The sequence below is a fragment of the Protopterus annectens genome, chromosome 7.part1 (genome assembly GCF_019279795.1).
Source record: "Protopterus annectens isolate FY-2018-M chromosome 7.part1, PAN1.0, whole genome shotgun sequence".
Classification (NCBI taxonomy): domain Eukaryota; kingdom Metazoa; phylum Chordata; order Ceratodontiformes; family Protopteridae; genus Protopterus; species Protopterus annectens.
Genome location: NC_056740.1, coordinates 280,975,241 through 280,989,772, shown reverse-complemented (window position 1 = coordinate 280,989,772; position 14,532 = coordinate 280,975,241). Strand labels below are relative to the sequence as shown.

The 14,532-nt window shown below is 37.8% G+C and overlaps 1 protein-coding gene across 1 annotated transcript in view; it reads right to left on the bottom strand.

Annotated features, from left to right (window-relative positions):
* LOC122807732 (NUAK family SNF1-like kinase 1) overlaps positions 1–14,532 on the bottom strand; it is a 721,770-nt gene that overhangs the window by 325,181 nt on the left and 382,057 nt on the right. The window contains exon 4 of the mRNA XM_044078715.1: positions 1,087–1,152. Within this exon, the coding sequence (XP_043934650.1) occupies positions 1,087–1,152 (66 nt within the window). The remainder of the gene's footprint in view (positions 1–1,086; positions 1,153–14,532) is intronic.

Below are 14,532 nucleotides of genomic sequence, written 5' to 3'. Positions count from 1 at the left end.
TTGAAACACTTTTCAGTTACAGTGGAGGCTTTTACCCTTTTTCACTGTTGTGCAACCTCAGAGTAGGTATATATAAATTTGGGGTGTGTGGAGGATTTCCCCCCCACATCAAGTGATGCATGAAGGCTTGCCTCCTCTGCAAAAAAATGTATTTCAAAGTTGCCAGAAGATGGTTTGATCATTTTTGATCTACTGGCACTCAGAGAAACAGCTGTTGACAAATCAATGTGACTCCTTTTTATCTGTCTCTGTTTTTTTTCTAAAGTTAAACTTGCCTCATAATCTGCTATTTTCCTTGCTTTACCTTTACACTTATCTATGTTGATAAATTATTTTTACTGTTATTGCAATTCCCAGTTCAACTAGTAGCTTTACAGTCCATGATTTTGAACACCTTAATTATATGCAGCACTCCCTTATTTTGCCATTATCTGAAAAGGAATCATGTCATAATTTTAAATTTTATGAAATTGTTACCGAAGATGGTCTATTTGTATGTCAAGTTTCATATGCCAGCACATTACAAGGAATATCCGTGAGGCATTTTTACATATATAGCTCACAGAAGTATAAAGAGGTCAAGTAACATGAACACAGTTAATGTTACAGTGGAATATGCTCCTCAGATTATTAATACTTTTCAAAGTTTATTCTTTCGCATACTAACCTTTCCTCTTTTCTTCCATCATTTTTAACTTGAGAATTGGAAGTGCCCTTTGCTGAAATCTTTATTCATCTCAAAAAATGTATGATAATTAGTGCACAGTAGATAGATCAGTTGTTATGGACACCACATGTTCACTGACTGATTGTTCTAAACTGTCTATATATATCTTATATAGCCTTGCACTTGTGACCGTCATCATCTCCAAAAAAGTCAATCACAGACATCACCCAGATAAACATATGGATAAATTAAAATAAAACATTAACATCAATTAGCAAAACTCACCTTCTAGTGTTAAGATTACTGTCTAATAACTGACTACCATGATTAAATGTTATGTATTTTACACATTCCTTTGTTACATTTACTATCTAGTGTTTGATTACTAGGATTAGATGTTCTGCTTTTTGTGTCCTTACCTTTACTCTTCGGTGTTCATCTAGGAGGATGTTCTCTAACTTCAGGTCTCGATGAACCACCCCTTTCTGAAAACATAGAACAAGGAAACAAGAATAAGCTATAATATAACATGTGCCAACAGATACCATTATTGCATGCTGGCATCCAAAAAAGATACAGGTAATTAGAATGTAGTGTCACTCTGAACAAAGAAACAAACTATTTTTGAATATTCAGAAGTAAGCTAAGGTTACAGTTAGGCCTTCTACTTCACCCTTTTTCTTCATATTTCATTGTATTTAGCATTTAGGTAAAATTATTGATCATCTGTCTTCAAAACATACATTTATGACATTCCCATCTTACCGTCTTTTAAGGTATCATACCATGCCGAGCCACTTAAGCGAAGTCCGAGGTGTCTGCTGATAGAACATGCAACAACTAATGTTTTGGGGAAGGGGAATGTTTTGTCATTTGTATTGCGTACATCTTGAAGACTAGTTCAGTCGAGGCGCTAAAGAAGAATAAATATTTTTTGGATCCTGTTTCCTGTCTGCTCGTGGTATTCTAACAACTAATGTTTCCTCTGGTATGTGTGCATGAAAGACAGAGAAAGACAGATTTCCAAAACAGTGTGAGTGTGTGTGTGTGTGTGTGTGTGTGTGTGTGTGTGTGTGTGTGTGTGTGTGTGTGTGTGTGTGTGTGTGTGTGTGTGTGTGTGTGTGTGTGCATGTGTGTGTGTGTGTGTGTGTGTGTGTGTGTGTGTGTGAGTGTGTGTGTGTGTGTGTGTACATGAAACACAGTAAAAGACAGAACTGTTTAGTGAAAAATAACATTTGAATGAGGATGAAATGCTGAATGGCATTAAAGTGCAATTTCCAAAAGGTACCATTTGGTATTAAGTTGGAATCTCATCTTTACCATTCTAGCAAGATACTTCAAATAGGTTCATATGTATATACTAGGTTAATGAACACCAAGGCCTTTATAAGTCTAGCCATTCAGTCCAACCCAATTGTATCCCTATGTGTCATGGGCATTTTTAAGAGTGGCATGTTAGGAAGTTTCTAGAGGTTATGTGGGTGGGTATGTTAGTCTGGGCATTACTGTCTGCCTCTGTCTATTAGAGACATAGGGAACAGACCTTCAGTGAATTTCTGATTTCCCATCCATTAGTCAGGGTTAAGCTTCGATAAAGTTAGAGATGGACTCTACTTTACATGGATGGGGAGCCTGTTCCAGAGCAGGGGAGTCCTCTGAGACACATACGTGACTCACCAGCATGACTTACTTATGTCAGAAGCAAAATTTAAATCTTTGGATCTCATGGTTCTGATGCTCTTCATTTTGCAGATGTGCAAAAGGTCCATCAGAGCTGGATCAGAGGATGCCTTATATGTCAGGCATAGGTAGGAGACTGAGTACAGAGACAGAGCTTTAAGGTGATTTGTATAGGACAGTGTGCAGTCTTCTGGTAAGGAACCTTTGTGGGCAATACAAACTTTGCATATGCCTGCTGAAGTACATGCCAAATGGGGCATTATACTCAATGATGAGTCTGATAATAGCTGAATAAAATGACACTGTGACCTCCTTGGAATGGCTAGATTACTTTCTACATATGTTCCCAGATCCCTGGCTACCGGGTCAACTCTAAAGGGTGTCTTATCAATGGAATAATTAGCCTGGGTGGCAATTTTTCTGATATATATATATATATATATATATATATATATATATATATATATATGTGTGTGTGTGTGTGTGTGTGTATACACACACACACACACACTCACACACACATATATTTTATATATATATGTATACACACACACACACACATATATATATATATATATATATATATATATATATATATATATATATATATATATATATATATATATTTACACACACACACACACACACACACACACACACACACACACACACGCACACACACACACACATACACACACACACATATATATATAAATCCCAAGACCCTCACAAAAACATTGAATCTTATCTAGACCATACAGAATCCCCTGCATTTTAAAAAAGGCAGAGCAGCTAAGTGTGTCACACTTACAGATGGATGATGCTCATCCATCTATCTGGCAATGCCTGTACTAGAGTGTGGGAAAGAGACAATTTGATGACTGAGTCTCTGATTTTGTAAGGAGAAATATGGATTCCATCATGGATGTGGAATGGTGGATCAATTCTTCGTCCTTGCACAAATACTGGAGCGATCATGGGATTTTGCCAGTATGACTTACATGTGTTTTTTTGTTCTGGGGAAGGTATATGATGACATGTTCCAGAATATTTTCTGTGAGGTGCTACAAAGGTGTATGCTTTCAGCATTGTTGCTGTGTACCATTCAATGCCTGCATTTACAAACTAGCATTGTGTTTATGACTACAGCATTATGCCAGATACTTTCAAGATGGCTTTAGGGCTCTAATGGGTGTATCTTGCTTCAGCTCCTATGTGTTATTTTTATTGACAGGATATTGAGGCACAACTGAAGACTGTAGAGTATCCACTTTGGGGACATAATGTCTGCATCTTTCTGTTTTGCAGATGTTATCCTCTTAGCCTCAATGGTCTACAATCTCTGATGTAGACAAGTGCAGTTCAGTGCTAAGTATGAAATAGCTGGGTTAAAAATTACAACCTCCTGCTCAGATGTGATTATCTCCTGAAAAACAGTTAATTGTTCTGTGTGAGCAAAGGAGGAACAGCTATCTCAAACTAAGAAGTTAAAATATCTGGGAGTCTTTCTAGCAAGTGAAGATAAAGAGTGTTTGGAGAAAGAGAAGTGGATTAAAACTGTGATGACAGAATGGCAGCCATCCTACCGGGTTATAGTGGTAAGGTGAGAGCTGAGTCATGAAGATGGAGCTACTGGTGAGCTACCTGTGATCATGAGCTTTGGATAGTAACTGACAGGATGAGAAAACAGATAAGAGCGTGGAAATTTGGTTCTTTTGCAGAACAACTACATTCAGTTTCTATGACAGAATGGGGAGCTCTAGAGTCTGAAAGGATCTCATATTACAACCTCTACTCCACCAGACTGAGAGGAGTTAACTGGTGTAGTTTGGGCACTTAGTCATGATGGCCCTAGTTACCTCCTGTAGGAAGTGTACTAGTTATTATTGCCCAATGGAAGCAGGCCCTGAAACAGATTCAGATAATCATGGAGAAACATCACTGCTTGCCTATGAACAGTCAAGGATTCCAGAGGATAGCCTCAGACTCTTGCTGGGATAAAGAGCCCTAATCTGTTTTACTCTGCTTGTTGACGTCAAGATCTTTGACAGAACAATGATTAAAAATGGATGGGAAGATAGAAAATGAAGAAATCATTTAAAAATTGTTACAGACTGTTTACGGTTATTGCACATTTTTCCTTGTTTGTAGTTCACTGTCTGACCATGTCAGGGTTAGCCACACAGCGGTATAAACATTGGCTCTAGGAGATTTAGTCGCATTGGCTAATATTGACCCTATGTAAAACTGGGAAAAGGGGGGATGAATAAGATGACATATTCCTTGGCCTGAAATATATATATTTTTGAATTATTTGAATCTTAGAGGAACAAGCATAAAAATATGGTCAGTCCACCATGGCTTCATGGCAGATAAAAAGAAACAATAATTTATTGAAAACAGATAAGCGCTTTCACATTGTAACAACCAATGCTTCTTCAGATCACATAAAACACACAGAGACAAGGTAATTTAAAATAGAAACATCCAATAAAAACAATGCATCAATAAATATAATCAATCAGGGGTTTAACACAATTTCCTATTCCTTAAGGCTAATTTTAAAGGAACATACCCATTAAGACCAGGATATCTATCTGCTTGTAGTTTCAAGATCCATTTAAGTTAAGCCATTTCAGTAAAGTTTTTCAAATCACCCCCCCTAACATTACTATGTATACACTGAAGTACCCTAAAAACAAAACTGTGTCCTGTATTATCTTTAATATGTTTAACTCAGGCATTTTGCTCATTGCCAATCCTAATATCATATAGATGGTTAAAAATCCTGTCCTTCAGTTTCCTGTTGGTCTTACCAACATAGAAACCTTTGCAGCATTTACATGTAGCTAGGATAATATAGGATACAGTTTTGTTTTTAGGGTACTTCAATGTATATGTAGTAAATGTTGGTGGGGGGGTGATTTGCAAAACTTTACTGAAATGGCTGAACTTAAATGGATCTTGAAACTACAAGCAGATAGATATCCTGGTCTTAATGGGCATGTTCATTTAAAATCAGCTTTAAGGAATAGGTAATTGTGTTAAACCCCTGACTGGTTATATTTATGGATGCATTGTTTTTATTGGATGTTTCTATTTTAAATTACATTGTCTCAGTGTGTTTTATGTGATATGAAGAAGCGTTGGTTATTACAACATGAAAGCTCTTATCTTTTTTTCAATAAATTATTGTTACTTTTTATCTGCCATGAAGCCGTGGTGGTCTGACTATATTTTTATGCTTGTTCCTCTAAGATTCAAATAATTCAAAAATATATATTTCAGGCCATGGAGTATGTCATCTTATTCATCCCCCCTTTTTCCAGTTTTACATAGGGTCCATATTAGCCAATGTGACTAAATCTCCTAGAGCCAATGTTTACACCGCTGAGTGGCTAACCCTGACATGGTCAGACAGTGAACTACAAACAAGGAAAAATGTGCAATAACCGTAAACAGTCTGTAACAATTTTTTAAATGATTTCTCATTTTCTATCTTCCCATCCATTTTTAATCATTGTTCTGACAAAGATCTTGATGTCAACAAGCAGAGAACTCTTGAAGTTTAAAATATTCTCTAAAAGACCATCCACAGTGAAAGGTTTAAATATATTTAATAATAAATAATAAAAGAACATGGAAATACTAAATATATATTTACAATAAACACCAGAGTTTCAGACACAGGAAATATTAAAAATTACACTGATGGAAAGATTTACACAGATACAGAAAAGCAATACTTAACTAATCTCAATATATTTTCCTGACTGATTTAAGTTCACTTACTAGAGCAAGGCAAGATGATGTAGGTGAGTGGTCCTTCTTTGTCAGTTTCATAAACAGACTACCCTGAGATTTCTCTTCCATCTAGTATTAAAACATTATTTCAGTGCTGTATTACAGAATGACATAATATACATCTGTTCATCTGACCTCTGATTCCCACACTACTAGAAAATGAACCAGAATCTAGCACATATGTGTTATAATGGGTCTACTTTTCTTTATCGAAATTGCACAGTCTTAAAAAAGAAAAGTAAAACCTCACTTCCGTGAAAGTGCACTACATCAAAAGTGCACTTTCGCAAAAGCAGATTCACCGAATCAGGGGGAAAAAAAAACCTACTATTAACACCCCCTTACTTAAACACATTAACTCCAAAATCGCATTACAGTGGGGAAAAGGATATATTTCCTTATCCCCACTGTAACGTGCTTCGGCGAATCAGCTTTTGCGGAAGTGCACTTCTGATGTAGTGCACTTTCGCTTAAGTGGGTTCGACCTTCTGTTTGTCGAGAAAGTGTGTTATCAACAAACAGAAGGAGACCATTATAACACACATAGGGGTTTGCTAAGATGTGTTATGGCATCCGGAAGCTGTAAAACCATTTAAAAAACTTACACCCTTCCAGGGTAGCAATTAGTTCACTCCTGAGGACAATAGCAGTAGGATTTCTAGTCCTGGTGTTCATAGACATTTTGTCTCTGGCTGTATTCAGAACTGTAAGATAAAATCTTTGTGGCCTAAACTAGGTAATTTAATTTTAGACTATTTTTTTCAAAGTTAGCTGGACTGAGATTAACATCTTCTCCTCCAGTATCATCTATTGCAATATATTAATTTCAACAGTTACAATGCAGTCTGACATACAGGTGTATTTCTCTTCTGTCCAGCAGGACCAGCTGTTGGTACATTTTCAACACAAGCAACTTTACAAATACATTTTCAACACAAGCACCTGTACAAATCAGTTTGCTATACAAATGACATACAATTATTTACAAAACTCCAGGTAGCTATGCTGGCATATGTTTCACATCCACTGCCCTGCTTCTCCTGGCATAGCTTCCAATAACTCACATTATCACAGATGCTATTACCATTTGCCTCCAAACATGCTTTGCATATACTACCTGGTTGCCCTAAGATCTTTGTGTAAGTGAGAGTATAACAGCGAGCTAGAGTAATACATTTTTAGAGTTGTTTATTGCATTGTGCCTGTTGTTTCCATGATAGACTCTGACTCACCATTACATCTGACTTGGATTAAATTTATTTAACATTTGTTGACCGGGAATGTCTGACTACGTTCCACAGATCCTGTTTTCAGCGGAGGCCCGGGGAGAAATGCTCCAGATTGTCTTTAGAATGTGGGAGGAAACCGGAGTACCCGGAGGAAACCCACGCGAATGCAGGGAGAACATGCAAACTCCACACAGAAGGCATCCCAGCCAAGAATCGAACTGGAGAATCTCTTGCTGTGAGGTGACAGCATTAACTGCTGCACCACTGCACCGCCCATACCACTGCGCTGCCCATAAAATGTTTTCTTAAAAATGGAAGAATAGAATGACAGAGAATTAGGAAGGAAAGGATTTGTACTTTGTCACCATATTTGTGTAATGCAACCTAATTTTCATCTAAAATGAGTAATACTTGTAGGTCATACCAGTCATATGTAATATTAATAACTCTTGACAGAAACAAGTTCAATATTACTTAAAATGGGCACTTGTAAACAGGAAAACAACTGCTAACAGAACTTATGCTCATCTTCCATAAACACATAAAGGAAAAAAGTAGATAAAAGGACTAAATGATTTATTTTTTGGTCCGCTCAGATATCATCCTACTGGCTCTTTCCCCAGTGGCTCACACACATGCTGGTTCTGCCATCCATCCTCCTACTTGTCTGGACTACTCCAGTACTGCCAGGGTTAGTTGTGGATCCTAAGGTTGTCCTGGGGGCTCAGCATCTGTGATTCTGTCCAGATTAATTTTCTTTTTTATACCTTACCCACTTCCACTGTTATGCCTGTTGACTATGACTGAGGGCAACTCCCATCTTTGGACTATGCCTCCCCTTAGGGAACATCATTGATGAGCACCCATCTCTCCCTGCAGCTCTGTCAGTCACCCAAATCTCAAATCAAACCAGTTACCTGGGAAAGGAGCTAAATTATTGTAAACATTTCTTAAGGGCTAACAACTTTTCTTTGCAAATTTTTCCCCAGGTGATACATCGGAATCATTGTTTAAATAGAGTGTTAACACAAGTTATATAATGACCTAGTTATAGCACATAAATTTTTAAGAAGAAAAACTTCATACTTAGTACCATAGTTTTACAAAATATTTGTGAATGAATAAAATACTGTTATTTAATGAGGATTTTTACAGAGCAAGTTTTTGTCTACTTGGGAAATACTCTTAATGAACTTTGCTTTGTCTAGTAGTAAATTTACAGAATCAGAAATAATAAAGTCAGTCTTTGCATCGGGCAAACAGGAAAAAAAGTTTCAACTTTCTGTTTACTTGAGAGCAAGTTTATTACTTGTATCTTTCAGACTGGAATAAATGATTATGATTATATTTGTAGGAGAAACAGATGTTTTAAACATGGGAGTTACCCATAAGGTGAGCTAACTTAAGGAACCATGACAGTGAGGTACAAATTGCATATGAAAATATAGAAATATGCTAGTACACTGGTTTAACTGAATACAGATCTTTAACAATGCTGTGATTCCCCAGCACTGGCCCAGTAATCAAGGAGCCTCAATCCTTACCAATGGCAACAGTGGGGGATGTACACACTGGGAGCATGACAAGTACACACACAAAAACTGTCTTTCGGCTTTTCCTGGTTAGGGGTCACCACAGCGGAACTCCAGTCTGCTAATGATTGGCAGTAGATTTTTACATGCTGGCTTGCCGGGCCTAACGCACAACCTTCAACGAAGGAATGCCCATTCACACATGTCGACACACAGAAGACGCTCTAACTGAGAATCGAATGTACAATGTCTAACTGTGAGGCGACAACACTACCGCAGCACCACCACTGCAGTGGCAAGTACACAAAAGTGCAATTTCCCTTAAGAGCACACATAGAGCACAGTTAGTCTGGGGTTGGTTTCTCCCTCATTCTCCAGATCCCCAATAAGACTCCCCACTGGCACAGCTATAGGGTTGAGATCTCAGCTGAGTGGCCAAACCAAGACCTCCAGCACCCTCTATGAGCAACCAGTGCTTCGTGTCCCTGGTGAAGTAGATCACTCACACACACTTAGAGATTTGATTTATACACACACACACACTCACACACATGGGAAAAGCTGATACAGGTTTACTAGCTATGTCTCTTTCTGCCCAGACTATAAGGTAGTTTTCACTGCCACCAGCCACTACTTATCAGCTACTTTAAGGTCCTTAGCAAAGGGTGTCCAATCTTACTGTATAATGTTACTATTAATCCAAATGGTAGTTAGACCAAGAACAAGGCTATTAGGAGTGTCATGCACAGTGTCACCAAATAGATATACAAGTACTCTAAGAGTTTAAGTATGTCTCACAAATATCAGCACAAAAATAGGTTTAAATATATTTAATAATAAATAATGAAAAATAAAATACTCAGTAAATTATCACAGTAACTTCAGAGTTCAAATTCACAGGAACTATTTAAAACAACATGGCAGGACAGTCTCAAATAAATAAAGAAAAACATCTAAATTATGCTTCACTATATTCCTAACTCTGTCTAAGAGAAATTACTGTACCCTAGGCTCACTTACTCATAGCAAGACAAGACAGATGTAGTGAGTGGGTTTCCCAGCTGATTCTGTCAGGTCAAAGACAAAATACTAAATGCTCAGTCACTGTCTTAGAGACGTCTTAAATTAATATTTCAAATATTGCTGATGGGATACTTGCAGCATGACATCACTTCTTGTCATCTCAGTATCCCAGTTGAAAACCACCATTGCTAGAAACTGCCAGCATTTAGAATCTCTCTGTGAAAAATACATAAACAAAGACTTATCTTAAATCTAAGGCAAATGGTGGAAGTTGTAAAATAATTTACATTCCTCCACATTTAAAGACAATAGAAAAAACTTCTAGTTCTAGACATTGTGTTTGTTACTGTACTGAAACTGAGAGATAGCATCTTTTGTTTATGGCCCAGAAATAAAATACTTCAGTCTCAACTATTCTTAAGTTTTGCAAGTTAATCTCCTGTATTTCAATCTCCCTTGTTAAATATATATATATATATATATCTAAACTGTAACAATAGTGCATAAACATTTCTGCTCAGTACTTTAAAAATATCTCTTCTGTTCCAGCAGTTTGATATACACATAACATACAGTTCTAATATAGTGGTATCACAAGCAATTGCATTATGCTGATATTCACAAATGACACACAACCATTTACAGAATTCCAGATAGCTGGGCTGGTAGTATCTCCTTCTGTTACGCTTCTATATAAATCATATTAATATTCACAAATGACATAATTATTTACAAATTTCTAGATAGCTGGGCTGGCAGTAGCTCCTTTAGTTACAAATGCACACAAGTTCACAAAATAGACATCTACTGATATCCATGGATTTGTGATTTAAATTTACTATAACCTCATCTGCAGACCATCAGTGGATGCCGGCTTATGTTGGAAAACTTATAGCTTAGTATAGTTTATTGTGATTTATTTATGTTTTCAATAAAAATGTTTGATATGAAAGTACAGTTTTCGTTAAAGACACTTAATTATTTGAAATCTGATGGGAACAATTATGATCCCTTGAACTTTAACTTCTGTCACTGGGGAAGACTTTAATTAAAATACTTTTTGGTTTTATAGTTTACAAATATTTTTACCTTCTGAAATGAAACCTGTACTTGACATGCATTATGGGACTGATTCAGAAAGGCTATGATGAGGTGTACAAGGGGTGACAGCCTTCATATGTTGCTTTAGCATGAAGATGGGGAGCATTTCAGCGGGTTGTCTTTGTGGCTCTGCTAAATGTTGATGAGGCATTCTGGTGGAGAGGCCTATTAGCCATGTGCTTTCCCCTAGAACTGCCTGCTGTAAGGTATTTATGCAGAAGAGCAATTGCAAAGAAACATGGCCACACATGTTCGCCCATCACAATAGAGGTAAGTGCTGGGGAGTTTAGTGGACAAGGTGTGCTGGTGTGTGTGTGTGTGTGTGTGTGTGTGTGTGTGTGTGTGTGTGTGTGTGTGTGCATGTGTGTGCATGCGTGCATGTCTGTGTGTATGTGTGCAGGTATGTGTGGAGCAGTATGTGTGAGCATATGGGTTAGTGTGTGTCTGCCTGGGAGGTCACAGTTGGGAAATTAGTTAGGGGTAGGGTATGTTTGTGTGAATGGGTGACTGTGTACATGAGTGTGACCGGGTGGGGGCTGTATGTGTATGTATTTGGGGGGGGTGCTGTCTTGCCTCCATACTCCTCTTGATTAATGAACAAATCCTGCAATCTTGTTGGAGAGACACTAGACCCCAGGGTTAACTCTTTGTATTGTGGCTTAAAGGCACTTACAAAAGATCTAAAGTTTTGCAGCATGAGAGATGTGGCGCATGTAGAACTCTAGATGACAGGCATAACTCTGGATAGTGTGGCTTAAAACACTTAAAAAAACATGCAACTTTACAGCATGAAGGATCTGGGGTGAGGGGGACACACTAAACAACAGGGATAACCCTACTGGTTACCCAGAAAATATTAACCATTTGTACCACCACTAGAGACCAGGGGTAATTTAAAATATTACCTAAGACATTAAAAAAATGTAAACTCAGAAGGGGGGGCTTCAAACACTGAATTCTTGACACAGGAAACAACAACATACTACACTAAATCATTTGTAAGTGGTGCAAACATTTTTTCACATAATTAAACACATAGCCAGCCATATGCATAGGCCAAATAGGCAGCCACCTAGGGCGCCGCTCTAGCTGGGGCGCTTTTCTAGTAATCTGGATGGTGTAGGTAGACCAGGATGGGGGCACAGGGTGGTGTTGGGCGGTACTGTGGAGATTTTTTTGTCTAAGCACCAGCTGACCAAAGGCCGGTCCTGATTAAAAGTATCACACTCTAATCTCTGGTATTATTCAATGACTGAAACAGTTCATGAGTTACAAAGGACAGGATACCTAAGATGCAATATTAGGGGCATCATGTAAAATCAGGGACAGATAGCTGAGATGGATGGGGTGTAGCCATGTGGGGGGTGGCTTCAGGACAAAGTCAAGAGGATCACTAGTCAAGACAAGGGAGAATTTTTGAAATATGACTCTGAGTCACATACAAAGTTAATAGAGCAGAAGGTTTGGAATCATGATGCAGTTTCTGCAAAAAAAAAAAGATATGAAACTCTAATATCTGACATTCAGTTATTCATGAAGGATAAAAGGAGACATCAGGGTCATTCAGTCAACTTAGAAACAGGTGTTGGGTAAGTTGATTTGTGTGTGTGTGTGTGTGTGTGTGTGTGTGTGTGTGTGTGTGTGTGTGTGTGTGCGTGCGTGTGTGTGTGTGTGTGTGTGTGTGTGTGTGTGTGTGTGTGCGTGCGTGTGTGTGCATGTGGGTGGGAGAGTGAATGGGAAGGTGGCTATGCCACCACAGTGCATGGACCACCAGTGTTAACTACAATAAGAGAGTACTGATTAGCTATAGCAGTAGTTAAGTGTGGTTCACAGGCATGCAATTTAGCCAATAATGAATTCTTTCCTCATTGTGGCTAATGTGTCACTGAATTACAAATTCCCACATTGTGTAAGTAGACTTTTTTGCTGCAGTTCTTATCACCAAAGGTTGGGTTCTTACTGCATCTCTAGGAACGAATTCAATATATGTATTGTAAAAATATATTTATGTATTATAAAGCAGTCTTTTGCAGTCATTATGAAGGTAATGAGAAATAACAAAACATAGTAATCAGTTGACATTATCCATTAGGTTGTTATTGTGAAGTTACTCATTCTTTTGTAATTTAGTTATTTTTATTTATTTTACATTTGTTGATTGGGATTGTCCGACTGAGCTGAAGAGCCCTTTTTCAGTGGAGGCCCGGGGAGAAAAGCTCCAACATATTATACAATTTTCATTATAAATTAGCATTAAACAGCAATGTTACAGGATTATTACAAGGCATTAAGTAGCAATACAATGTTATACAGTGTCAATAATCAGGAGTATAGCATAACTATGTCAAGATGTATAAAAAGAAATATGTCATTAAGATGAGTATAGTTTTTGGAGTAAGTGGTTACAAAAAAACAGTTTTATCATGATATTGTTGCACGAAGGCAAGATATATTTTAGAAGACAATAGAAAGAATAGTCAAGGAAGATTAGAGAGAGCTAGTGAGAAGAGTGAGTTAAGGGCAGAAAGTAGATTAAGGTATGAGAAGTAGGGGATGTTAAGGAGGGAGAGTGCAGTGGCAGGACCAGTGACTTTTAAAGTGCTCTTTGGTGGCTGTCTTAAATTGTTTAGGATGTGTAAGTGTCCTGATTTCTAGTGGGAGCCTATTCTAGGCAATAATGGGGTGATAGCTGTACATGTTGCATCCAAATTTAAACTTAGGTTTGTAGATTTGTAGTAGGTCTTGGTTAGAGCTTCTGAAAGGTCTGGAGGGAGAATAATGGGAGATGAGAGGGGATAGTGCTGGGCAGTAGGAAGGCTGGTATAGGATAGAATGGATGATCTGGAACTGACAGAGAAGAAGCTGGTGGGGTAATTCAAGCCAGTTTACGTGTTTTAGAGAGAGGCAGTGATGGGATTTGTAGGTTTGTTGGGCAGCAAATCTAACAACCTTGTTGTAGGTAGATTTGAGTTTGGTCAGGAGTGCTGAGTTAAGATTTGCGAGAATTTGAGAATTGTATATTAGACTGGGTAGAAGGTAAATGAGAGAGTAATCTTGGTTTCAGAGGTAATGAATTTCTTGTTATGATAAAGGAGCCCTAGTTCTGAATGAGTCTTTTTGATACAGTTATTAACATGCAAGTCAGATTTAAGCTGATCATCGATGGTTATGTCCAAGAGTTTAGTGCTGGATTCTACCTGAATGGGAGTGTTACTAAGGGACTGTACGGAGATGGAGGGTTTAATATTGTTGAACATTTTAGGAAGGAAGAGTAACAGCTTTTTTTTTAGGGTTAAGGATGAGCTGGTTGTTGGAGAGCCATGTTTCAACTAATAACAACAATAACATTAACCAATAACATTTTAACAAGAGGCTGTCTTGGTGCATATGGTTATGTCATCTGCTTCCTCTTCTTTAGTTTTGGAGAGTGACCTTCCAGCTAAAAAGAAGTGAATGGAAATGGTGTTGAAAGAAGTGGATGGCGCAGGATATATCT